The sequence below is a fragment of the Giraffa tippelskirchi genome, chromosome 12 (assembly GCF_054371585.1).
Source record: "Giraffa tippelskirchi isolate mGirTip1 chromosome 12, T2T-mGirTip1v1.2.pri, whole genome shotgun sequence".
In the NCBI taxonomy this organism is placed as follows: Eukaryota; Metazoa; Chordata; class Mammalia; order Artiodactyla; family Giraffidae; genus Giraffa; species Giraffa tippelskirchi.
The window spans coordinates 36,170,474-36,197,681 of record NC_137286.1 but is presented as its reverse complement, the minus strand read 5'-3'; the positions used below and the strand labels follow the sequence as shown (position 1 = coordinate 36,197,681).

Sequence of the window (27,208 nt, the reverse complement as noted above, 5' to 3'; positions counted from 1 at the left end):
CTCGTCTCATGCATCGAACATGGAATGGTGTTCTGTTTCACATATGATAATATACATGTTTCAATGCTATTCTCCCAGAACGTCCCACCCTCACCTTCTCCCTCAGAGTCCATAAAATTGTTCTATGCATCTGTGTCTCTTATTCTGTCTCGCATATAGGGTTATCGTTACCATCTTTCAAATTCCATATATATGCATTAGTATACTGTATTGGTGTTTTTCTTTCTGGCTTACTTCACTCTGTATAATGGGCTCCAGTTTCATCCATCTCAGTAGAACCGATTCAAATGTATTTTTTTTAATGGCTGAGTAATATTCCATTGTGTATATGTACCACAGCTTCCTTATCCATTCGTCTGCTGATGGACATCTAGGTTGCTTCCATGTCCTGGCTATTGTAAACAGTGCTGTGATGAACATTGGGGTACACGCGTCTCTTTCAATTCTGGTTTCCTCGGTGTGTATGCCCAGCAGTGGGATTGCTGGAGACCCGCTTTTTTTAGACTTACCACATTTACCAGTCAAGAGCTGGGCACCAGATCAGGGCCTTGTTAGCAAGGAAGCTGCAGGAGGAGTGGGTGTTCACTGGAGAGAGAGCAGTATCTGCTGTGCTTACATTTTTCTGTCTGTGGTTCTCAACTTCAACTTGCATCAGGGGTAAGTTTAAATCACAGTAAAGCTAAAACTCCGACTGCTGGGCCTCAGCCCGCATAGAAGCCTGGGGTGGGGACCAGAACGCGCCAAGCTGAGTATTTCCCAGGTGAATCTGATGCTACAGGCAGGGAACTAGTGCTGTTTGGGGCGTGCTTTCACAGCAATGGTAGGTACTCTGTAAGCCGATTTACACGTTCAGAACTTGAGGGCTACACGGTGTTGAATAAAGGTATTAATTTTCACACTTTGAAAAGTATATACTATCCGTTCAAAAATCAGACTCATGCTGTTAACTGACACTGGTACTGTAAAAACCGATACAACACTCTCTAGTCTGACTCTAAGAATTCATGAATTAGATAAAGACTTGGAAATACGGCTACAAGTGCAGTGAGCGGCACAGAATGAGATGGATCTGGTTTGACTGCGTGAAGTCTCCGGGAAAGTCCCAGGAGAATTACAGGACGCGTGACTGTGTGTGTGCTGTGCTTAGTCGCTCAGTCCTGTCCGACTCTGCTACCCTGTAGACTATTAAGTCCGCCAAGCTTCCTTTCCAAACACCTGCCTGCCATCCAAGACCAGCGCCTGAAACTTATTAGCCTGGAGTCACGTGGGCTTCCCCACAGCAGTTCCGCCTCCCCGGATCGGCCGGAAGTGGCGCGCGCGCCTGCTCCGTGCGCCGAGGGCCCTGTCTAAGCCGCTCCCTCCGAGCCGCCGTACTGTTTCCCGGTGGGGTTGGTGAGGCATGGAGCGGGTGGGCGGCGGCGGCGACTGCTGCGGCTCCTCCTCCGCAGACCCGCGAAGCACCTTCGTGCTGAGTAACCTAGCGGAGGTGGTGGAGCGTGTCTTCACCTTCCTGCCCGCTAAGGCGTTGCTGCGGGTGGCCGGGTGAGGGCAGAGGAGGCGGGAAGCTGACCTCGGGACTTGCCTCGGGCTTGCCTGGGCTGGCGGGTGGGCGGATACCGTCGGGACCCAGGGCTGACCCCGGCTCGGGAACCCCTGTTCCCCGGTGGCGCTCCCATACCCCAGCATTACCTGTCGTAGTGCTCCCGGGGACCCCTCCCAGAGGAGCCAGTTTCCCCCTAAGGCTTTCCCGCCCCCAGCTCTGCCTCTGAACCGGTGCCAGACGCCTCGCCGTCCCGGGACTCGGGATCCCTTAGCAGTCCCCTGCTGTTGAGGTTGTGGGTGGTGGAGAGCGGAGGGAGGTCGGTGGAGAGCGGAGGGAGGTCGGCGCAGAGCTGCGGGAGAAGGGGAACTGAGCGTCCGTTCTCAGTCCTTTGCGCGTGTGCGTCCCCAGCGTGTGCCGCTTATGGAGGGAGTGTGCGCGCAGAGTGTTGCGAACCCATCGGAATGTGACCTGGATCTCCGCGCTCTCGGCGGATCCCTGCCATCTGGCGCAGCATTGCCTGGTCCGCGTGGTAGCCGAAGAGCTTGAGGCAAGTAAGGGGTGTCGCGTATAGTCCTTTGCAAGGTTGGTGGATCAGTCGTTGAGAACTAAATACTTTAAAGCAGTTCGTATATGGCCTGACTTCCCTGGTAGCTCAGACGGTAAGTACCGCCTGCAGTGCGGGAGACCTGGGTTCGATCCCTGGGTTGGGAAGATCCCTTGGAGGAGGAAATGGAAACTACCCCCTCCAGTTCTTGCCTGGAGAATCCCATGGATAGACTGGCGGGCTACAGTCCATGGGGTCGCAAAGAGTCTTACACGACTGAAGCGACTTAGCTCTCACGCACCCATTGTGAGGATGTGCCGTGGTTTCTTTGACGATTCTTCACATATTGGGGGTTTTCAGTTCAGTTTGGTCACCCAGTCGTGTCCGAGATTTTGCGACCCGAGGGACTGCAGCACTCCAGGCCTCCCTGTCCGTCACCAACTCCCGTAGCTTGCTCAGACTCATGTCCATCGAGAAGGTGATGCCATCCAACCATCTCATCCTCTGTCATCCGGTTCTCCTCTCGCCTTCAGTCTTTCCCAGCATCAGGGTCTTTTCCAATGAGTCAGTTCTTCGCATCAGGTGGTCAAAGTATTGGAGTTTCAGCTTCAACATCAGTCCTTCCAATGAATATTCAGGACTAATTTCCTTCAGGATTGACTGGTTTGATCTCCTTGGAGTCCAAGGGATTCTCAAGACTCTTCTCCAACACCACAGTTCAAAAGCATTAACTCTTCAGCGCTCAGCTTCCTTTATAGTCCAACTCTCACATCCATACATGACTACTGGAAAAACCATAGGTTTGGCTAGACAGACTTTTGCTAGCAAAGTAATGTCTCTGCTTTTTAATACGCTGTCTAGGTTGATCATAACTTTTCTTCCAAGGAGCAAGAGTCTTTTAATTTCATGGCTGCAGTCATCATCTGCAGTGATTTTGGAGTCCAAAAATATGAAGTCTGTCACTGTTTCCATTGTTTCTCCATCTATTTGCCATGAAGTGGTGGTACCAGATGCCATGATCTTCGTTTTCTGAATGTTGAGTTTTAAGTCAACTTTTTCACTCTCCTTGTTCACTTTCATCAAGAGGCTCTTTAGTTCACTTTCTGCCATAAGGGTGGTGTCATCTGCATGTCTGAGGTTATTGATATTTCTCCCGGCAGTCTTGATTCCAGCTTGTGCTTCATCCAGCCCAGCATTTCTCATGATATACTCTGTGTATAAGTTAAATAAGCAGGGTGACAATATACAGCCTTGATGTACTCCTTTCCCAATTTGGAACCAGTCTGTTGTCCATGTCTGGACTAACTGTTGCTTCCTGACCTGCATACAGATTTTTCAGGAGGCAGGTCAGGTGGTCTGGTATCCCCCTCTCAGTATTTTCCCCAGTTTGTTGTGATCAACACAGTCAAAGGCTTTGGCATAGTCAGTGAAGCAGGAGTAGATGTTTTTCTGGAACTCGCTTGCTGTTTCGATGATCCAGTGGATGTTGGCAATTTGATCTCTGGTTCCTCTGCCTTTTCTAAATCCAGCTTGAACATCTGGAAGTTCACGGTTCACGTACTGTTGAAGCCTGGCTTGGAGAATTTTGAGCATTATTTTACTCACGTGTGAGAAGAGTGCAATTGTGTGGTAGTTTGAGCATTCTTTGGCATTGCCTTTCTTTGGGATTGGAATGACAACTGACCTTTTCCAGTTCTGTGGCCATTGCTGGGTTTTCCAAATTTGCTGGCATATTGAGTGCAGCACTTTCACAGCATCGTCTTTTAGGATTGGGCATTTTATGTATCCACATTTTCACTATTATGAAAATGCTATTTAGAACCTTCCTATTACCTGCTTCCCTTGTCACATGTTTTTGCAGGGATGGGTTCTGAAAGGTCTCTATTACTTATTGTCACATGAAAATGCCAATAGCTAATACTTAAACCCAAATATTTCGACCCCTAGTCCTATTTAAAATTATACATTTAATACAATCTAAGTTATTAAAAGCAAAAATGGAAGAATAGAAAAGAAATAAGCCAAAATGCTAGCAAAAGTTTCTTTTGGGGGTAGAAGTGTGTGTGTGTGGTATTTATAAAAACTTTTCTATTTTTCTTTTCAAATTTTTACCACTGCAGGTACTGTTTTTATTTAACTTAGAAGTTTATGATTTGTAATGGCTGTTAAAGCTAGGCAGACTTAGGTATGAACCCAGCTTTGACACATATACATCTTTATATGTGTTTATATATATATATATATAATAGCTGTGTGACTTTGAAAATGTTACGTAAACTCTCTGAGCCTGTAAAATGAAAACAAAATGATACTGTTTACATTCTTACAGAATTGTTGTAAGGATTAAATAATGAAAAGGTAGCACATGTAGCTTTACCTTCAGTACCGGGAATATAATATTTTTAATAATTGAAATTTATTACTTTATTAGTATCATTACTAAAATTCATATACTAATACCCTGAAAGATATTTATACATTGTAGAAAACTAGTGTGGAGACAAAAATGTAATCTTGTCTAGATCATTCATGCTGGGGTTTTTTTGTGTTTGCCAAATTATCTAGTAGATATGATACGTTACAGCCATAAAGAAAGTTGATTTAGCTTTTTAACTATAAATATTTTAAAATCCACTAAAAATTTTATAAAACATCTTGTCATTTGGAATGTTTTAAAATGAGGTTCTAGTTGTCTTCTGTTGTGCTTTGGGAACATTTCATGTTGAGGATTGCCATTGTCACTTATTTAGTGAGACTTGGGAATAAAAATTGCTTCTCAGGGTGTACCAGAATCGGGTCTAGACTTCCAGACTTTAAGAAACCCAAGGCCTAAGCACCAGGGGTTATTCTGCTGATTTATGGCAGAGTCACACCTAAATCTCACATCTCGTAAGTTCTCTCCCCTTTACTCACTACACTGGGCATCACAAACTCAGATGACTCCAGAGTTAGTCAACTAACTCAGACGGGTCGGACGACTCAGTGTAACATCATGAAGAGTGGTGCGGCTGTGGCAGCCCAGGTAGTGCTTGCCTCTCCTTGGCCTCAGGGGGAATGGCGTCTAATAAGTGTTGCCAGAATGTCTACTTTTTCAAAAGAAATCTACATTTTATATAAATATTCTGTGGGAGTTTTAAATGTTGGCAACTAAAATACATTTGTGTTTGTGCGTCTGGTTTTGTTCATGAAATTATTTAAGTTTTAAGTATAGTTGATTTACACCGCGATTTACACTGCTAAGTTAGTTTCAGATGCACAACATAGTGATACAATATTTCTGTACACTACAAAATGATCATTATGTGTCTAGTTTTATATGTCTAGTTATTACCTGTCACCATACAAAGTTACTATAATATCGGTCATATTCCCCATACTGTACATTTCATCCCCAGGACTCATTTATTTTGTAACAGGGAGGTTGTACCTCTTAATCTCCCTTAACTATTTTACTCATCCCCCAACTTCTCTCCCCAGTGAAAACCACTTATTTATTCTCTGTATCTATGACTTTCTGATTTGTTATGTTTGTTCATTTGTTTTGTTTTTTAGATTCCACACGTAAGTGAAATCATATATTTGCCTTTCTCTGTCTGACTTATTTTACTTAGCCTAATGCCCTCTAGGTCCATCCATGTTGTCTCAAACGGCAAGATTACATATATATATATATTTTAATGACTAAATAATATTCCATCCTGTAATTATCGTTGTTTGTTGTTGTTCAGTCACTAAGATGTGTCTGACTCTTTGTGACCCCGTGGACTACTGCACACCAGGCTCCCCTGTCCTTCACTGTCTCATGGTGTCTGCTCAGATTCATGTCCATTGAGTCCGTGATGCTGTCTAACCAACTCATCCTCTGCTGCTCCCTTCTTTTGCCTTCAGTCTTACCCAGCATCAGAATCTTTTCCGGTGAATAGGCTCTGCACATCAGGTGACCAAAGTGTTGTAGATTCAGCATCAGCATCAGTCCTTCTAGTGAATCTTCAGGGTTAATTTCCTTTAGGATTGATTGGTTTGATCTCTGCAGTGCAAGGAACTTGGACTTCTCCAGCACCACAATTCAAAAGCATTCATTTTTCTGCACTCAGCCGCCTTTATGGTCCAGTCCTCACATCCGTACATGACTACCCGAAAAACCATAGCTTTGACTATAGAGATCTTTGTTGGCAAAGTGATGTCTCTGCTTTTTAATACACTGTCTAGGTATAAGTGTACCACATTTTTATCCATTCATCTATTTGTGAGCACTTAGGTTGCTTCCATATCTTGGCTATTGTAAATAATGCTGCAGTGCATGTATCTTATCAAATTAGTATTTTTTTTTCCTTCAGAAAAATACCCAGAGGTGGAATTGCTGGTCATACAATAGTTCTGATTTTAGCCTCTGAAATTTGTATGGAAACACGAAAGACCCTGAATAGCCAAAACAACCTTGAGAAGAAAGAGCAAGGCTGGAGGTATCATGTTCCATGATTTTAAACTATATTACAGTAATCAAAACAAATTTTAGGACTATTTGTTGTGGTTTTGTGAAAATGCCATTGGTATTTTAGTAGGGATTGCATTGAACGTATGGATTATATTGGGGTATATGGTCATTTTCACAATATTCTTCCAGTCGATGACCACAGTATATTGTTCCACTTGCGTCATCTTCAGTTTCTTTCATCAGTGTCTTAAGATTTCCTGAGTATGGGTCCTTTATCTCTTGGTTATTTTATTCCTAGCTTGTTTTGTTTTTGTTTTTTTGATGTAGATGGGATTATTTTCTTTATTTCTCTTTCTAATAGTTCATTGTTAGTGTATAGAAACACAACAAATTTCTGTATATTAATTTTGGATCCTGCAACTTTATTGAATTCATTTAATAGCTGTAGTAGTTTTTTGGTGGTGTCTTTAGGGTTTTCTATATGTAGTATTGTGTTATCTACAAACAGTGACAGTTTTACTTCTTCCTTTCACATTTGTATCCTTTTGTTTCTTTTTCTTGTCTGATTGCCATGGCTAGAATTTGCAATACTATGTTGAGAGTAAGTGGCAAGAGTGGGCATCTTTGTCTTTTTCCTTATCTTATGAAATGTTTCCTGTTAGCTTTGCACTATTGAGTATGATTTTAACTGATTTTTGTCCTGTATGACCTTTATTATGTAGATGTGTGTTCTATCTCCAGTTTGTGCAGTTACTTTCATAAATGGATACTGAATATTGTCAAAACTTTTTCCTCGTTTATTGAGATGATCAGGTATTTATTCTTCATTTTGTTAATGTGGTGTATTACATGGACTGATTTGCATATATTGAACTATCCTTGCATCCCTGGGATAAATTCCACTTGATCATGTGCATGACTCTTTTAATGTATTATTGAGTTTGATGTGCTGATTTTTTTTTAAGGAGTTTTGAATCTTTGTTCATCACGGATATTGGCTTGTAGTTTTCCTTTTTTGTGGTGTCTTTATCTGGTTTTGGTACAGAGTATATGTCATAAGAATGAGTTTGGAAGCAGTTCTTCCTCTTCATTTTTAGGGAATAATTTGTGTAGGATAGGTGTTAACTCTAACTGTTTGGTATAGAATTCACCCGTGAAGCGCTATGGCCCTGCATTTTTGTCTGTTGGGAGTTTTAAAATTACTGATTCAGTTTCATTGTCAGTAATTGGTTTGTTCTTATTTTCTGTTTCTTTCTGATTCATTCTTGGGAGATTATATGTTGCTAGAAGTTTATCCCTTTCTTCTAGGTGTTTATCTTGTTGGCATATAATTGTTCATCGTAATCTCTTTGAATCTTTTGTATTTCTTTGGTATCGGTTGTAATATCTCCTTGTTCATTTTGTTTTATTGATTTGGGCTCTTTTTCTTGATGAGTCTGGCTAAAGGTTTTGTCAGTTTTATCTTTTCACAGAACCAGCTCTTAGTTTCTTTGTTCTTTTTTATTGTTTTACTGTCTTTATTTCATTTATTTCTGCTCTGAACTTAATGATTTCTTCTACTAACTTTGGGTTTTTTTGTGTTCTTTTTCTAGTTTATTTAGGAGTAAGATTAGGTTTTTAAATTGTGATTTTTCTTGTATTCTGAGGTTGGCTTGCATTGCTATACACTTATCTCTTAGAACCATTTTTGCTGCATTCCACAGGTTTTAGGTTGTGTTTACATTTTCATTTGTCACCAGGTATTTGATTTCTTCAGTTGCCCATTGGTTACTTAGTTGTGTATGGTTTGGCTTACCAGTGCTTTGTTTTGTTTTTTTGTCGTTGATTTCTAGTCTCATAGTGTTGTGTTCAGAAAAGATTCTTGATATGATTTCTGACTTCTTAAATTTATTGAGACTTGTTCTGTGGCCTAACATAATATCCACCCTTGAGAATATTCTATGTGCACTTGAAAATAATGTGTATTCTGCTGCTTTTGGATGGAATGTTCTATAGGTTATATCTGTTGAGTCTGTGTGTCCTAATGTATTGTTCAAGGCCAGTGTTCGCTGTTGATTTTCTCTCTGGATAATCTGTTCATTGATATAGGCGGGGTGTTAAAGTTCCCCACTATTATTGTGTTACTGGCACTTTCTCCCTTTGTTTTTGTTTTCTTTATGTATTTAGGTGTTCTCTTTTTGGGTGCATATATATTTATAATTGTCATATCTTGTTGGATCAAACTCTTTATCAAAGGACTGCTACCTATCTTGCTTTTCATATCCATTTCCATGGAACACTTTTTTTCCATCCCCTTACTTTCTCTGTGTGTCTTTAGATCTGAAGTGAGTTTCTTGTAGGCAGCATATATATGGGTCTTATTTTTTTTACCCATTCGACCAGTCTGTGTCTTTTGATTGGAGCATTTAGTTCATTTACATTGAAAGTAATAATAGATTAAGTATGTACTTGTTCCTGTTTACTGTTTTCTGGTTGTTTTTGTAATTATTTTTTTCCTTCTTTTGCTTGCTTCCCTTGTGATTTCATGACTATCTTTAGTGTTAAGTTTGGATTCCTTTGTTCTCTGTGTGTGTGTGTGATTATTTTAAGGTGGTGATTCTTAAGTTTGAACACATTCAAACAAACCTGCATCCACCCCCACCTTTTATTGTTTTTGACATCATATTTTCCCTTTTTTTGGTTTCTGTATCACTTAACAACTTTTTGTGGGTATTGATGATTTTACTATACTTTTGTCTTTTAACCTTCCTTCTAGATTTTTATATTTCCAGGTGGGGTGTTTTTCTTTTCTGTTTAGAGAAGTTTCTTAAACATTTCTTGTAAAGTCTACTTAGGGGTGCTGAACTCAGGTTTTGCTTGTCTGTGAAACCCTTTATTGCTCTTTCAAATCTGAATGATAGCCTTGCTGAATAGACTGTTCCTGATTGTGGGTTTTTTCCTTTGATCACATTGAACCTATTTTGCTGCTCCCTTCTACCCTGCAGAATTTCTGCTGAAAAGTCAACTGACTGTGTTATGGGAGTTCCCTTGTACATAACTAGTTGTTTTTCTCTTGATGCTTTTAAGAGTCTTGCTTTATCTTTAAGTTTTGCCTTTCGAATTATAATGTGCCTTGGTGTGGACCTCTTTGAGTTCTTCTTGTTTGGGATCTGTGCTTTCTGGATCTGGATATTCCTTTCCCAGGTTAAGGAAGTTTTTGGCTATTATTCTTCCAGTAACTTCTCTTGTCACTTTCTCTTTCCTCAACTTCTGGGATTCCTATAATGTGAATGTTAGTACTCTTGATGTTATCCCAGAGGTTTCTTAAACAACTGTCATTTAAGAATTTTTTTGTTTTTCTGTTCAGCTTGAGTTATTTGTACTATTCTCTTACTTCACTCATCCATTTCTCTGTATTGTCTAATCAACTATTGATTCCTTCTAGTGTAGCTATATTTATTTCAGCTACTGTATTTCTCAGATCTGTTTGGTTCTTTATAACTCACTGTTAAGCTTCTCACTGTGTTCATCCATTCTTTTCCTGAGTTCATTGGGCATCTTGATGATCATTACCTCGAACTCCATCAGGTAGACTGCTTATCTCACTTCACTTAGCTCTCCCACTGGGATTTTGTTTTGGTCTTTCGTTTGGAACATGCTCCTCTGTCACCTCATTTTTCCTGATTTTGTTTTTATTTCCTTATATCAGGTAGGTCAGTTATGCTTCCTGATCCTGGAGAAGTAGGAGATGTCCTAGGGGGCCCAGAAGTACAGTTCTCTCTGATCACCAGAGCTGTATCCTTTAGGAGTCCCCTTTATGTGGGCTGTGAGGGCTCTTCTCTTGTGGCAGAGCTGACTGCTGTGGGTGTGCTGGTAGGCAGGGCTGGCCCCCAAGCCCCATTGGCTGCCAGGAGCTCACGTGGAGGCTGCCAGCTGCTGGCGGGTGGGGTTGGGTTCCAGTGAAGTTGGCTTTGTGGCCGAGGGAGGACCAAGGCTGGTGGGTAGGTAAGCCCATGGCACTAATAGGCTAGAGGAAGGACTCCACAGTGGTGTTAGCAGCTCAGGGTCCTCCTGGTAGAACAAGCTCCCCAAAATGGATGCTGCTAGCATCTCTGTCCCTAGGGGGGCGTCCCAGTCATCTCCTGCTTCTCCGGGAGGCTCTGCAAGATCTGACCAAGGTTCCTTTCAAACTACTGCCTCTGAGTTTGGGCTCAGAGCATGTGAGATTTTGTGTACACCCTTGGTGAGTAGAGTCTCTGTTTCCTCCAGCCCTCCAGCTCTTCTATACATAAGCCCTCCTGGCCTTCAAAGCCGGATGTTCTGGGGCCTCGTCTTCCTGGTTGTAGGACACATGGGCTGGCGGTCCAATGTGGGGCTCGGATCCCTTACCCCTTGGGGACAGCCTCTGCAGTTGTGACTGTCCTCACATTTGTAGGTTGCCTGTTCAGGGTGTGGGTCTACGCTGTACTGTATCTCCAGTTTCCCCCTTCTGCCTTCTCATGGTGATTCCTGCTGTATGTTTTCAGCTGTGGAAATTTTTTTCCATTAGTCTTGAGGTTGTTCCCATCAGTAGTTCCTCTGTAAATAATTGTACATTTGGAGTGTCTCTGGTAGGATGTGGGCTGAAGGTCTTATTACTGTTATCTTGCCCCCTCCTCCTCATATTATAGTCTTTGAAGATGCCTTGTGGACCACGGAAACTATATCCATAGTTTATTATCCAGCCCTGAGGCCACTACAGGGTCATCATTGTCTCAGTATCTTTTATGAGTTTGTCTACATGGAATCTACTCCAAAACAACTTAATCTTCCCAGATCAACATTTCTTTTTCAGTTAACTCCTATTGAGGCTTTGCTGAATGCTATCTTCTTCCTTCCATTTTGATAGTAAAAATCTTTGAAAGTAACCAGCTTAGGAGGAAAACCATGTACACCCTTTTCATTTAGTTGAGCTGCTTTGCCACTTGTCTGTTATAGGTATTTTGGTGGAAAACATGAGTCTGAATAAGCCCAGGTTGTAAGGGCTTACAGCTGTCCCTTGTAAGAGATAAGGCACAAGTAAGAATGACTGGGATGTCAGGGGTGTCACATACGAGGTCAGAGGGCCTTAGGAAGTCTAGGAAAAGGTTTTATGGAGAGTGTGGCACTTAGCTCTTTCTTGGGAGAAACAATCTTCAGCAAAAGGAAGAAAACTGCAGAAAAATAAATACAGAAGTGAGCTTGTCCAGATAACGGTGAGCAATAGATTCCTGTAGGAAACTAGTTAGCAGGCTGGAAATGAAGGCCTGGATTATTTAATTTGGCAAAGAAAAGAGGAGTGATACCTATTCACATAAAGCCAGTGGAATCTTTGGCTGGTACTTAATGTTTTTGTCTAAGAGCTTAAATTATTGTTAAAATGAACTTCTTCAGTTAGCCTGGAATGAATGTGACCTGAAGAAATAATATATGTTCAACAAATGAATGAACTGAAAATGAAAGAGCGTAAGTGAAAAATGAATGAGTAGATGGACTCAAAACACCAATATTGACCTGAAGAAAGGTAGGGCAGCAGCAGTTTGGGTGAGGGCAGAACTTTAAAGCTCCACAAAAGCATTTGTAGATTTGTGTGATCAAATTCTTTTTTTTTGTCTTTTTTCCTTTGCAGAATGTCCATATATTACCACAGACAGTTCTTTACATGGCTGATTCAGAAAATTTCATCAATCTGGAGGAGTGTCGTGGCCATAAGAGAGGTGAGTATCAAAGGAAAAAGTTTTGGATTCTTTTGTTTCCTTATGTACCTCTGTTTGGAGATAAGTACTGTTTTTATCCTGAGAGTTACTGACTTTCTGAGGCTGTCGGCCTGCTCCCTGAAGAATGCATGAATATGTTGTCTTTGAACTTTTGAGGCACCCTTTGCTTCAGAGATTGCAAACCTTGCAGTATAAAGATTCAGAGATTCTATCCAGAGATTCTAAACCTTGTGGTACAATTGACACAAGTTCTTTGGAAAGGTGTTTTCTCATTTTGAAATACTTGCATGTGCAGGCATTTGTTTTTTACTATAAAAACAGAATGTCTGTCTTTGGCTATTCAAGCCTTTTATTGTGTTGGATGACTATTTACCGAAATTCTCTGTCAGTACTGTGCATTCTTCTCGGCTTGCTAAGTGAAGAAGCAGACTGTGTCCCATGATGGGCACACTGACCCCCAGAGTTAAGACTTAGTGGATTATCATTGTGTGATTTGATTCCAGATGACTGTGCTGTAGAAAAGTCATGATTTCATATCAGCTTAACAGAAAGAACAGTAAATCTGAAATTCAGCTGCTACTGCTGATGTCATTGAGGCAAAAGCAGTATGTGAACAAGTGGAAAAGACAAACTGGCAATGCTGAACGTCAAATTTAGAATTTAACATATAAAACGGACTCATAACAACAACAAAACACTACTTTTGTTTTTAATCAAAGCTTTTAGACGTCTGTATAACGTGTTCTAGTGTAATTAGTGACTTAAACTTTATTTAATATTTGCTTTTATTTTCCTCGTCAAATTTGACCTTAAGTGGATGATCTGGATAATCTTCTTCTGTATTACTGCAGCCAGGAAAAGAACTACTATGGAAGCAGCGTTTGCCCTTGAGAAGCTCTTCCCAAAACAATGCCAAGTCCTTGGGATTGTGACCCCAGGAATTGTAGGTGAGAGAAGACCAACTTGATTTCCTGCCTTTCATTAATATGGGGTCCTATGGATTGGTGGGTTATTTGTAGCTTAGAGTAGATTTATGTTTTTGGCCATCCAAAGTACAATAAAGTTGGCCTTGTATACCTTCAAGTTATATTTGACTTACATTCATGTTCTTTAGGTTATTGTGGTTAATATTTCAAATCCCAGGGTTGTCCATATAAGCCACATGTATTAATAATTAATATCTTCCCAGTAGCCGTTCAGAGGAAGACAAAGATCTTATTCCTCCTCGCTACAAATTAGAAAGTGTTAGTGAGCATTCTCACTTCTGGCAGTTCAGCCAGAACTGTTTCCAGTGGGTGGAGGTGAGGTCGGCCTGGACAGGAGCTGCCTTTAACCTTCCTCAGACACTTCTCTTTCTCTCCTTGGTTGCCACTATTTGAAGCTTATCACGTGAAGTTTTCTTTTTCTAGGTTTGCTCCTGGTGAATTTTTGCTGCTTTTAATTATTTTTGACTCTGTTCTCTAGCTAGTGGGGGAGTGAGAGCCTGTTGAGGCCGTCATGGTGCAGTGGTTCCGATCCCTGGGTGGAAATCCCAGCTGTACCACTCTAGTGTCTGCATGACTTTGAGCGAGTTCGCTGACCTCATGGAGCTTCAGTTTCCCCCTCTCTGACATGGGGGTGATTGACAGTACCTTTCGTAGAGAGTTTGAGGAGTCAGTGAGTTGCACACGTGCAGTGTTTAGAATAGAGACATGCGGTAAGCAGTGAGTGAGTGCTAGCTATGATCCTTTACTTTGTTGCACTCAGTAGTACTCCATAATTGGCATTTTTAATCTTCACTGAAAGACTTTTGACTGTATATTAAGTCCTGTGCAAGGAAGTACAAAGGATTTCAAGTGCTTATGACGAGTAAGGGTAAATATATGGTTGATGGGGACTGTTTCATCTCTCCTGCAATTAGCTCCTACCCCTATATTATTACATCAGCCCCATCATCACAAATTTTGTTTCTCATTGGATTGAAAAAATGATGGCAGTGACTGATTTTCTTTTAACTCTTAATTTTTCCTTAAATGAGTGATCTAGTTATCCATTATTAGTTATCATCAAATGCTTCTATAGAAACAGCTTTCAGTTCTTATATAATTTTGTTGGTCCTCTCCACCCTGCCCACTGTGACTTCCTCAAAGCATGACCAAGTAGAAACTCTAAAATTTGAGTTGGGGGTCAGGGACAAGAGAGGGCAGGCAGACCCGGGTGACACTGTTGCCTCCGTGACCCGATAGTGAGGGGTAGGCAGTCTACCTGAAGCCTTCCTCGTGCTCAGAGCATTGCACATCTTTCTCCCTAAGTTCCCGTGTGATCTTGATATTTGGAGGGAGTATCGTTCCAACTCCCTTTATTTGGGACCTGTCATCTGGTGTCTCCTTGGACCCACTCCTCACCCTGCTCTTTGATTCTTGTTCCCCTGCAGCTGAGTGCTTTCTTTGAGCCAGTTCCACACATGTCACAACAACACTTCAGCTGATGTCACACAACACGACAGCTGATTGGATTCCTTTTTCTTAGACTACAGTTAGTGACTATTTCTAAAACAGCCATTGATGATAAACTTTTTTCAAGCAGAATTGCTGTGAAGTTGTAATTACTACCTCCCCAACTTTTTATTTAGAAAAACTTCAAATCTATAGAAAAGGTAGAATAGTACAATAAACACCCATATACCTTCATCTAGATCACCAGTGTGAAAAACATGTGCTTTTTCTGTGTTTATGAAAACATTTCTTTCTAAACAGTTTGAAAGTAAATTATAGGCATCATGACCTTATACTCCTAAAAATGTGAAAGCTGAGAAACTTTTACTTGGGTAGTAGTCTATTATCTCATTGATTATGTTAGTAAACTAAGCTGTAGTTACCTAGGTGTGGCTGGGTAATTTACACGAGGTGTAACTTCTGTCTTCGTTGTATTTGTTCACAAGATGGTTTAACTTTTTTCCTAGTGACACCAATAGGATCACGTAGCAATCGACCTCAGGAAATAGAAATTGGAGAATCTGGTTTTGCTCTATTATTTCCTCAAATTGAAGGAATAAAAATAAAGCCCTTTCATTTTATTAAGGATCCAAAGAAATTAACACTAGAGAGGCATCAACTCACTGAAGTAGGTAAGTTGTTACGTTTACCATTAATTGCCCATATCGTTGATTGATTTTGTTTGTTCCCGAGAGAGTCTGAATTAAGTACAAGCTACTGCAGATGTGGACAGTTCAAACTAGTGATTAACAGAGGCTGGTGCAATATTTTTGATAGATCCACTTTTTAAATTATTTTGCTTACATTAAAACCTGAGAGAACCAGAGATGCTGCTGCTGCTGCTGCTAAGTCACTGCAGTCGTGTCCGACTCTGTGGGACCCCACAGATGGCAGCCCACCAGGCTCCGCCGTCCCTGGGATTCTCCAGGCAAGAACACTGGAGTGGGTTGCCATTTCCTGCTCCAGTGCATGAAAGGGAAAAGTGAAAGTGAAGTCGCTCAGTCGTGTCCGACTCTTAGCGACCCCATGGACTGTAGCCCACCAGGCTCCTCCATCCATGGGAACCAGAGATGAATTTTCCACAAATACACCATTGATAATACACTCACTTGTGTTTAATTCTGAATTTTGAAGAACTTCTTCCTCTTTGAATATTTTCTTACCATTTTGTCCTATTTTGTTTTTTGAAGCTGAAAAGTTTAAGGTTTTATTTCTCTTTTGTGATAGTAGTAAGCATTTGTTTAAAAAAAACTAGAACATACAGGTTAGTTCAATATCGACTAATTAGAAATGTGTGATGAATTTGGTAAGTTTTAGAAATAGTGTAAGTTAAAGCAAAGTCTATCAGAAAAAGGTTTACTAGGAAATACCAGGCAGGAAACGTGGCTGATGTAGACAGGTCATGCATGAGAGCTGATAAAAAGGGCTGGCTCAGTTTCTAAGCTCTAGTGAGAAAGCTTAGTTTCATATAGTAAAGCATTAAACTAACTATTCAAGCAAAGCAGTGTTAAGGCCTTTCATCTGCCTCTGCAGGTGAACTGATTGGGGTTAACTTGTTAGAGGAACTTGTTTGGCCTTTGACTTGGTGCTTTTGCTGAAGGTCATATGGTTTCTTCTTCTGTGCTGTCTTTTTTTTGTCCAGAAGTAAGTATAGTTCCTCCTGGGCATGTTCTCTTCTGTTTTAAAGCAGCCTGGGGATCCATGGTTGAGGTCTTTGTGGTAGCACTGCTTGAAGCTACAAGCCTAGTTTTGTCCATTTATAAGAAAGACTCAAAATCTTGAGTGGGAGTAACCATCTATTTTATGATCAAATAGTTATTAGCTTTGTTTTAAACGTTGTTTGCATTGTGGCTCTAAGTACAGGAATCAGAAAACTGACAGAAAAAAGAGCCCCCCATTTTTCTGCTCGGTGAAGTGATTTTACTGGTGTCCTTTCCCTGAACTGTTTGCTGTCAGCAGTTTTGACTTATTCCAGGGCGTTGTTTTCATCCTATTCATGACCTTCTGGAAACTGAGGCTTTGCCTAGATTGAGATGATAATTTCTATTCTTTCCCATACTATTTTCTATACTTCTCAATTTGGACTGTTGCCTTGTATGTGGACAGGAAGATGGAGGCATTTGAGGTGGGCAGGGAGCGCGTGGTTGGAGGCTGTGATGTGGGCGTACCTTCTCCACAGAGTCCTAGCTGCAGCCCTGAACCAGGCACCCGGAGCAGCTCGTCAGTCATGTTCTGTGACCATGGAAGGCACCCCGTTCCTGCTAGTGTCCCACAGGCTCAGCACACTTTCTCTAAATGCCAGATAGTGACTATTTCAGGCTTAGCCAGTCATACAGCCTAGTGGCATCTATTCAACTCTGCCACTGGAGCACAGAAGCAGCTGTAGACAGTACACAAAAAATCAGCTTTGTTCTAATAAAACTTTATATGCAAAGGCAGGGGGCCAGATTTGGCACCTGGGCTGTGTTCTGTCTTCCCCTGCGTTGTAGACTTGGCTGCTCTGAGTAGAAGGTGGTGTGCGGAAAGCCTGTGGTGAGAAACAAAGCCCCCTCAGCCTCCTGCGAGATGGGCAGTGCCTCTGTGGGCAGGGACCTCGCATGAGATATTATAATCCTTCTAGACCTTGTATATAGGGTGTGTCATAATCAGACCCAGCATCCCAGTACATATTACTTTATATATATATACACACACACACGGCCACATACCCTGGTTACGTTCTTTTTGAAGAACTTACCAAAATGGCGCATTTTTTTTAAGAGGCATGGTGGTGGTGGTTTAGTTGCTAAGTTGTATCCGACTCGCGTGACCCCATGGACTGTAACCTGCCAGGCTTCTCGGTCCATGGGATTTCCCAGGCAAGAATACTGGAGTGGGTTGCCATTTCCTTCTCCAGGGGGTCTTTCCCACCCAGGATCGAACTCCGGTTGCAGGCAGATTCCTTACTGATTGAACCACAAGTGAAGCCCTAAAGAGGCACAGGTTGTTCTGAGATCTGTATAGTATCCACCCCGTGTTAAAAAATAGTCTCTGGAATGAAAAAAAAAATATACAGATATACATGTGTAGATGGGCCAGCACTTGATTCTTTCGGAGTGAAAGCAGAAATACCCATGTTCCGTAAAAGCCAGTTTTGGTTCATTGGCAGCTGTTCATGTGCAGACCCTGTGCCAGTCCTACATGTGCGGGGCTGTGGAGACGCCTCCTGGGGCTCCTGGTTCAGCAGGCCAGGCCGGCTTTGAATGCAGTACACCGATGTGTGAGTGTTACCGAGTAGATGCACAGAAGTGCTGGGAAACATAAGCGCGGGACTTAACCCACTCTGGGGTCTTGGGAAGGTGACATTTGGGCAGAGCCCTGAGTAGGAGTGAACTGGAGTGGGCAGGGGTCCCTCACATGTGGAGTCAGGAAGAGGATCGTAGAAGTATCTGCCTTCTTTCCAGGTTATTGACGAAAATAGATCAAAGGACAGGAAATAGAAAGGGCCTGGCAGCTCACCTTCAGGACTGCTGTGCAGTCACTGGCTCATTTATGAAATATAAGGAATTCCAGTGTGTCTGGAGAATGGTGAGATGGAAGGTGAGGGAGTACAGTGTGAGCCAGGAGGCAGGCTGGGGCCGGCTCTGCCTTGTAGGGACACACTAAGGATTTTTACATACATAAGGGCAGCGGCAAGCCAGGACTCTAGGCAGAGGAGTGACACAACCAGCTAAGTCTTCTGAAACTGCCCCTCTGGCTGTGGTGTGATCAGTTTGGAGGGACACAAGAGAGGCTGCAGGAAGATCAGGGCTGTTGTGGTTGTGGCAAGTGGAGTTGTAGAGACATGGATGGATTCATGATGAAGTTTCGAGGTGGAATCAAGAGGTTGAAGTGATGGATTAAAATGTTGGGAGTTGAGAAGGAGGATGGTGGCAGTGTTGTCACCCGGGTTTCTGCCACAGCAGGTGTGCTGAGGAATGGAATAGACAGGGACACAGGTTAGAAGAATCCAATTACCAGTTCTGGGTTGGACACGTTGAATCTGAGATGGGAACATTGATTCGACAGTTAATATATGGGTCTGAAGCTCAAGAGAATGGTCTCAACCACAGATGGAAATTTGGGAACACCAGGTAATTTAATGGTGATTGAAGAAAAAGGGACTGGCACAGTAATTGGAGGAGGAGGGGAAGGAGGTTCAGCAGCTGATGTTGCTTGTTCATGGTTGACACTGACGTGATGCCAGCATGTCTCTCCCATGGGCAGCCGTTCCCTTCTCCAGGGGATCTTCCCAACCCAGGGATTGAACCCAGGTCTCCCGCATTGCAGGTGGATTCTTTACCAGCTGAGCCACCAGGGAAGCCCAAGAAGACTGGAGTGGGTAGCCTATCCCTTCTCCAGCGGATCTTCCTGACCCAGGAATCGAACCGGGGTCTCCTGCATTGCAGGCGGATTCTTTACCAGCTGACCTACCAGGGCATAGTTCCCTGTGCTATTCAATAAATCTTTGTTGCTTGTTGCGTACCTATTTAAAGTACTTATTGATATTCTACATGCATTTAGATTGTATCACTTTCTAATAGCTCATAAAAGAGCTATCTTCAGAGAGAGGTTTCTCTAAAACGAATAGAAATCTGAACACACAGACCTAAAGTTTTTTCAGGCAGTCCTGGCCAGTCTTTGGGATTGTTCTTCATGGTTGGCTTTCCTGAATCTGATGCTGGTCTTGGTGTCTAGATTTTAGTTTTTTCCTTTTAACCTTCCAGCTTGATCATATCTGTAATGAATTTATATTCTATCTTATTTGAGAATGAATTTAAGGCAGCTTACAAAAAAGACATGTAGACTCTTGGTGGAGGAATTCTGAGTTGAGGCTCACGTGTAGGAGGGGCATAGTGCAGCCAGGGCCATGGGTCATACATGAGGTGCAGACTGTCAGCGTTTGCTAGAGGTGGGGCCCTGATTTGCCGAGCCAGGACAGGAGAAGTAGAACTCTACCCAGTCTTCTGAGAACTGTGATAAATTCTAGTGGATCCATATGCCCTTATAGTAAATAGGTTGAGTTTTTCAAGCTGTTTCGGACCATGTCACTCTATGAACACCAGTGGCATCACCCCAGCTGTGATTCCTTAAAATAACAGTGGTAGGATCCAAACCAATGAGGTCTGGTCGCTGAGCCCTGTGTGCAGTCTAACTGTTTAGGGCTGCCAGAGGAATGGGTGGCCCACGAGCCCTTCAGACACTCAGTCTGCCGTGACTTCCGTCTCACGCTGGATTTCAAGGAACAGTGAACTGAAGATCCCTGGGGAGTGTGTCACGTGCCCAGAAAACATCAGAACTGGGAAGATGGCTAGCCTGCTTTCTTGAAGCCGAAAGTTCTGAGACACTTGTGCCAAGTAGAGGACCCCCTTGTTTCACCACAGAGGCAGGACTGAAGGCAGGGCCAGGATTTACCTCAGAATGAGCTGGGGGGTCATCTTCTCAGGCACATGTATCTTAGGCCTCTCAATTTTGAGCGGCATGGCATTTGAACCTTCCTTCCGGGACAAGATACAGACCTGGCTGCCTTAACAGGCAGCCAGCCTGGGCCGCGGTGGACTTGTTCTCGAAGTTGGGTGGAGGGAAGTGAGTCTGGTTTCTAGATTAGTGTGTGTTTGCGTGGTCTGCTATAGAACAAGACCCCTGGAGGAAGACGTTGAAAGCACTGGGTATGCGTTGGCTGAATGAGGGTGGTGCCTAGTTGGCAACTGTAAGAGTCTAGAGCTTAGAAAACAGTAGGAAGGGGAGAGATTAGAATAGTCAAGAGATGTGGGTCTAGTCTGCTAAGATGTTGTCCTGGGCCAGTCACTTTCCTGAGATTAGCAGCCCTTACTTGTAAAATAAGACTACACTGTTGACCCCACAGGCCTTTTCTGACTCTAAATAGTCATTCTGGGGGAAAAAAAAGACATTTTCTGAAAATTTGCTGGCCTGGTCTGTGTGGAGAAAAAGATCCCTTTAGTAATAGTTTGGGGTATATGGTGTCTTGAAAGTACTAGCATTTACTAATGCCCTTCTTACTCTCCAAATCAGTGATGTGCTGTGGAGAGAATCAGAAATGGACCAGAGGCAGTCTCCCTAGAGAAGTCATTACTTCGTGTTAGGACTGGGCATTCACCTCCACCCCACCCCACCCCAGGTTGCTTGAATGAGCTTTACTTCGGGCAGCCTTTACCCCTAACGTCTATGAAGATGGAAGTCATGTGGCTGAGTCAGGGGATACTCGAATGTGGGTCAGGTGTTTGATGTTTTTCTTTTTCCCGTCCCAGAGCAACCTGTTTGTCAGAGTATGAACAAGGTGCCAGAGGCACATATGCAAGCCTGGGAGCTCGCGGGGGATGTGTCAGCCCTGCCTGCCTCCTGACCAGACTGTGCTGCCCTCTAGTGGTAGCTGCTTGTCATCCCAGAATTATATCCCAGAAGTGCTCCAGAATTGGGTGTTTCCCTGCTTTGGAATGAGTTTCCCATGGTCAGGCCACCTTCTCTCTCCTGGAATATGTGGATAAGGCCTGTATTTTAATGGTGTTTTGGTTTCTTAAGGCTGCTGTAACAAATTACCACAAACTTCAGCGGCTTAAAGCACCATTTATTCTGTCACAGTACAGAAGGCTGCAGTCAGGGTGTTGGTGGAGCTGCTTCCCGTGGCAGCTCCAGTGGGGATCTCTTTTCTCTTCCTCCTTCCGGCACCACTGACATTCCTTATGGTTGCACCATTCCAGTCTCTGCTTCTGAGGTCACATTGCCTCTTCTGTCTGTCTCTGTCTCTCTAGTAAGGATACTTGTGTAGTATTTAGGGCCTACCTGGACAATCCTGATGATCGCATCTCAAGATCCTTAATCACATCTTCAAAGACCCTTTCCCAAGTTAGGTCACATTCTTTGTTCCCGGGAATGTGGTGGGGAGATACATTCAACCCGCTACAGGTGGTTAGTGCTGTCTCATTTTCCCTGGACGTTTACATTCCCACAGCGTCTAACTCTGTTCTGTAAACAGTGTTCCCTCTCATGCCAGGCGGCGGCCTGAGTGGAGATGGCTTGTACCCAGGCACACCAAGGGGTGCTGCTCAGTTACACAGCTACTTCCTTATTTGTGTTGAATGTTGACTATATTATTTTCAAATAGCCATTTGATTTTCTTAATGGTTAAAAATTAGTTACAGCAAAGGTTTTGAGTAATGTTAGAGCTTGCAAAAAAAAAAGTGGAAGACTTGACAGCTTAAGCACTAAGTTGCACTTAATTAGGCATATAAGACATTAGCAATAACGTTTCATTTTGAAAAATAATTCACAATTCCTTTTTAAGGATTTCTTTCAAAGACTCTTTTTTAATTGTCACTCTTCATTTTTCTGCAGGTCTTTTAGATAACCCTGAGCTTCGTGTGGTCCTTGTATTTGGCTATAACTGCTGTAAGGTGGGAGCCAGTAATTATCTGCAGCGAGTCGTCAGCACTTTCAGTGATATGAATGTCATCTTGGCTGGAGGCCAGGTGGACAACTTGGCATCACTGACTTCTGAAAAGTATGTTTGATGTGCTTTTGACATCTTCTGCATGTGATGGGTTATGTTCGCAGCTTTACATTACTCTGGGTTCTTTAAAAATCATGTTTAAAGGATTGCTAATATTTCATTCCATTTTGCAGTAGACATAGGTTGAAGGGCTTAACACAACATAATTCTGCTTATCTTTGAAGAACGAAATTTATATGTTATCCTTTTAAGAATTTATTCTTAGTTGGACTTACACTCTCCTTAAAATTGACTTTCAACATTGTTTATTGTGTTTCCTTGATGGCTCCATCACTCTGTAACTGCAGCATATCACTTCCTCTCTGGTTCTGTTCTCCTCTAAAGGAATGTGTGGTTCAGTAGCACAGCTTTGTGGTAAAACTTCTTGGAGCCTCTAGTACTGTGCTCAGTACTTTGGATCTTTTAGAGGGAGGGGTAATACTGTTACTTGTGGCAGTTCTTAAATACATTTGGCCACAGAACCTTTTGTACATGAAGCATCTTGCAGGCCTACCGGTATTATTCAGCACACATTTTTAAAAATATTGTATTAGATTAAAAAAAAAATTTTTATTGGCGTATAGTTGATTTACAATGCTGTATTAGTTTCAGGTATACAGCAAAGAGAATCAGTTATACATATATCCACTCTTTTAAGATTCTTTTCCCATTTAGGCCATTAGAGTATTGAACAGGGTTCCCTGTGCTATATAGTTATCTGTTTTATATACAATAGTGTGTATATGTCAATCCCAGCCTCCCAGTTCATACCTCTCACCTTCCCCCGTGATAACCCTGTTTGTTTTCTACATCTATGACTATTTCTGTTTTGAAAATCAGTTCATTTGTCCCATTTTTTCAGACTCCATGTATAAGCAATATTACTTTGAACACATTTTGGGAAATACTATGCTAGATCTTTTGAAAGGGTTTTTCAAGTTAAAAAATGATATATCTTTGATTTTATTATTAAGGCGTCTGTTTTCAAAGATAAAAAATACTTGCTCTTCTATCTTGAACCATTACTACTTTTCCATTTGCAATGAAAGTATGTAATATTTTGAGTTTCAGCTAATTAAGTGGACATAAATACCAGCTGTTTCCAAAAGGAAGAAAATGAAACACTCCCCCCGACCCCAAATATTTCCTGCAAACCTTGTTATTTGTTTCTTTCTATATTCATTTTTAGTATCTGGACCCTAGAGCAGTTGGGGACAGACTGTTAGAGATCAGTATCTTTAAGAGCAATTTAAATCATCCCAGTCATAATCTCCCTCCTGGTTGTCAGCACCAACAGGTCAGGGAAAGCAGATCCTAAGTTTGAGTTCCCTGGAACTTGAGGAAGAAGGCAGGAAAGCCAAGTGCACTGAACTCTAAGCCCTGGATTTCATGCATAAGTATACCTGATTCTTGGTAGCTGTCTGGGGGTTATTTCCCCTCTTGCCTAATCTTCCTTATTGTCTTTTACTTTTAAATTATATACGGATAAGGCAATGGTGATTTAACTTACAGTTTATCTTTGAAATGCCAACTCATTCAGACATGTAACATCTGAGATGCTAACCAGTTAGTTTAGCATGGCTGTCTGTATATAATCTACCCTTTATACCTAATATGGGGAAATACACCCTCCAACAATCATTACCTTTTACGTGACACATTAATGTGGTCTTTACACTGTGTCATTGAGTAAGGGAAGCCATTGAGTATATCAGTGCTTCATTTTAATGGTGTCCAGATATAAACCCCTTTCCCTCTAAAAAAAGATGACTGATTCTTTTAGGCAGGAGATACCTGTTGCCATTGTACACCGAAGAGGAAATGTAATAAAGTTAAAGGAGCAGCTGCTGCTGCTGCTGCTAAGTCGCTTCAGTCGTGTCCGACTCTGTGCGACCCCATAGACGGCAGCCCACCAGGCCCCTTCGTCCCTGGGATTCTCCAGGCAAGAATATTGGAGTGGGTTGCCATTTCCTTCTCCAGTGCATGAAAGTGAAAAGTGAAAGTGAAGTCGCTCAGTCGTGTCTGACTCTTTGTGACCCCATGGGCTGCAGCCTACCAGGCTCCTCCGTCCATGGGGTTTCCAGGCAAGAGTACTGGAGTGGGGTGCCAGAAGATGGATTTTGCCCCTCAGAAACTGGTTTTGCCACTGATTAGCCTTAAGGGACTTAGTGCTTAAGCCTTTTAAGTCTTAGTTTCTTACTAACCCACTGCCTGTTCACAGACTCAGATGCTGCTAAGCCTGATAAAAAAAGGTACTTACTTGGTTTCCCCTAGTGGGTGTTCACTGTATTACACTTTACAACTTTATTAACACTGTTTATATTTTCTTTAGTAACCATAAAATATTTCATTTAAAAAAATGCCAGGTAAGTAGAAACAAAAAGAAAATGTATGATTTTTCCCTTCAGATTAAACTAAATTATTGGCTCAAAGCAATAAATAAGACACAGCAATGTAACCTATTCCTTTATGGACCAAACAGCAGAGAGCTAAAACTTATCCTCCATGATTGAATATTTAATACACCTCTTTTAAAATTTGACAAGCTGAGGTAGGAGATAAAAAGGTACTGAAGATGTAAGTAATACCAAAAGCTTTAGCATTGTATATATGAATAAAGTTGTTAGATTCCTTTTTAAGGAAGAGGGTAAGGTAAGGATGCTCTGTACTCTTCTAAAGCTCAGGCTGGATTTTAGAAATCTTTGTGGAGATGCATTTGCCCCTTTGTATCTATGACTGAAGAAATAACTGCTTTCTTCTCCATAGATCTGCCTTCTGTGTTCTTTTATTGTATTCATTTCAGTAGTTTCATTTTTAACCCTTCCTATCTTACCTCTGATCGGGGAGAGAGCACCTCAGACTAACCGTAAATTAAGGCAGCACTTCTCAACCAGTGAGAATTGGGAGGAGTTTTCCTTTCTTTTACACTGTAAATCTGAATTGTGTTTCATGACACGTCGCCACTTTTCTAATTTCATTTCCTAGGAGGCCCCTGGACATTGATGCCACTGGTGTGGTCGGACTGTCGTTTAGTGGACACCAAGTCCAGGGTGCCACAGTGCTTCTCAGTGAGGATGTCAGTGACGAGAAGACTGCTGAGGCTGCAATGCAGCGCCTCAAGGCGGCGAACATTCCAGAGCAGAACACCATTGGTTTCATGTTTGCATGCGTCGGCAGGGGCTCTCAGTATTACAGAGCCAAGAAGAATGTGGAGGCTGATGCATTTAGAAAGTTTTTTCCTAGTGTTCCTTTATTTGGCTTCTTTGGAAATGGAGAAATTGGATGTGATCGCATAGTCACTGGGAACTTTATATTGAAGAAATGTAATGAATTTAACTACAATGATCTATTTCACAGCTATACAACAATAATGGCACTGATTCATCTTGGGTCATCTAAATAAAGCCACCTGTAAAGTGGCTTTCACAATATATAACTTGCAGGCTCTGCCTTTTCTGGAAAATGAAAACTTGGGAGGTGTATATTTCAGACAAAAGAAACTTTATATGTATCTGTTTTGTAGCTTTGACACTCTAAAGATTTTTGTGGTAGTTTTTAATGTATTAGATGAAGGACAACTTTGTACATAACATAATGCGGACTCAGAGTTGAGAGCTTTTGTGAACCAAGTGAACCGATTATGACTGTTGCACCAGGCTGTGTGACTGCTGTATGACAGGACTTTACATAGTCTTCTGCATAGAAAGACTGAGAAAGGATTCATCAATGGAAGGAGAGCTAAGACATTCCATGACTACCTCTGCAGTGTGAGATGATCTTTCAGCAGAATCATGAACATTTTTTTCTTCCTTAATAAAAGAGAAAACTATACAGATGGCTTGATAAATTTTTCTCTGCTTTACAATTTCACCATGTTTTTCGGAAGCTGTAACAAAATTATTACTGACCTTTTACTTATTTGAAAAGTATTAAAGAACTTTTGTTTTAGTGCTCTATAAAGTTGCTTAGTCAAATGAATTGCCAAGACTAATCCATATTCTATTATAAGGGAAAACATTTCCCTTTTCCCTCAATAAAAATATTGCAACATGGACAAAGGATCGAGGCTAGAGTCACACTTGGGTATCAGCTGTTGCCTTTGTGTGCTAGAGTCCTTGAAGAGTAACTGTTGACCTTAGTCACTCGCTGTGGCCCTCAGGGCATAGTCACCAGCAAATAAACATCAGTGTTGAGATCCAAAAAAAAATTGCATCAGAAGATTCTTTTTTTCACCTACTTCTATATAGCTAGTTGGCAGATCACACAATTACATCACCTTTCTTTGATTTTATACCAATATAACATACCTTGGAAAGTCAGATAGTTGTGTTGTTAAGTCGCTCAGTTGTGTTCGACTCTTTGTAACACCATGGACTGCAGCATGGCAGACGTCCCTGTACTTCACCATCTCCTTCATTGCCTTTTAGTGAGTGAGTGAAGGAAACTAATCCTTTAAGAGGAAAACCCAGAATTATGGTATTTGTCAGCTAGCAAATCCTGGCACATTTCCAGTAAAAGGATTGTCAAGTTTAAATTTCTAATTACTTGTAAATATATCAAAATGAAATAGGTGCAGAGAATACCAGTTTTCTCCTGATATCCATTCTTTCCTGTTCACACAGGTAACACCTTTGGTTTTCAGCTAGGCACATGAACACCAGAATAAAGACTACATTTCCTAGTCTCCCTTTCAAGTATGACTGTTCTGGGCAGTGAAATGTGAGGGAAATGATAATATTTCCTTTAACAGTATGACCGGTTTTGTTTTGTTTTGCTGTATTCAATCCTGCTGCTTAGAAGTGGATATGATAGTTAGCCATCTTAGACTCCATAGCAGAGTCAATGCTGTTTTGTGGAAGAGAACCACACAGAACAGTATCTACACAGTTTTTTGTTAAAGTGCATAACTGATGTGGACTGCCTATCTTTAGACTGTTTTACAAGACAAATTAAAATCAGTCTTGCCTAAGCCA

At 41.8% G+C, this 27,208-nt stretch overlaps 1 protein-coding gene and 1 non-coding gene across 2 annotated transcripts; both read left to right on the top strand.

Annotated features, from left to right (window-relative positions):
- The first annotated feature begins 1,328 nt into the window (after window positions 1-1,328).
- FBXO22 (F-box protein 22) lies at window positions 1,329-27,204 on the top strand. Its single transcript, XM_081549643.1, has 7 exons — window positions 1,329-1,542; window positions 1,952-2,090; window positions 12,149-12,236; window positions 13,088-13,183; window positions 15,178-15,342; window positions 22,082-22,247; window positions 25,221-27,204. The coding sequence occupies exons 1-7, from the start codon at window positions 1,400-1,402 to the stop codon at window positions 25,636-25,638; spliced, it is 1,215 nt and encodes a 404-aa protein (XP_081405769.1). The 5' UTR covers window positions 1,329-1,399; the 3' UTR covers window positions 25,639-27,204.
- On the top strand, window positions 26,296-26,419 carry LOC145530727 (small nucleolar RNA SNORA3/SNORA45 family). Its single transcript, XR_014072030.1, has one exon. It is a non-coding gene; the product is annotated as a small nucleolar RNA SNORA3/SNORA45 family (small nucleolar RNA).
- Window positions 27,205-27,208: the final 4 nt, after the last annotated feature.

What these genes read in the sequence shown, in the direction of transcription:
- FBXO22 (XM_081549643.1), top strand. Translation starts at nt 1,400, where the DNA reads ATGGAGCGGGTGGGCGGCGGCGGCGACTGCTGCGGCTCCTCCTCCGCA. An exon ending in TGTGACCCCAGGAATTGTAG is followed by an intron (nt 13,184 to 15,177) that starts GTGAGAGAAGAC and finishes CTTTTTTCCTAG; the next exon opens with TGACACCAATAGGATCACGT. An exon ending in GCATCACTGACTTCTGAAAA is followed by an intron (nt 22,248 to 25,220) that starts GTATGTTTGATG and finishes TTCATTTCCTAG; the next exon opens with GAGGCCCCTGGACATTGATG.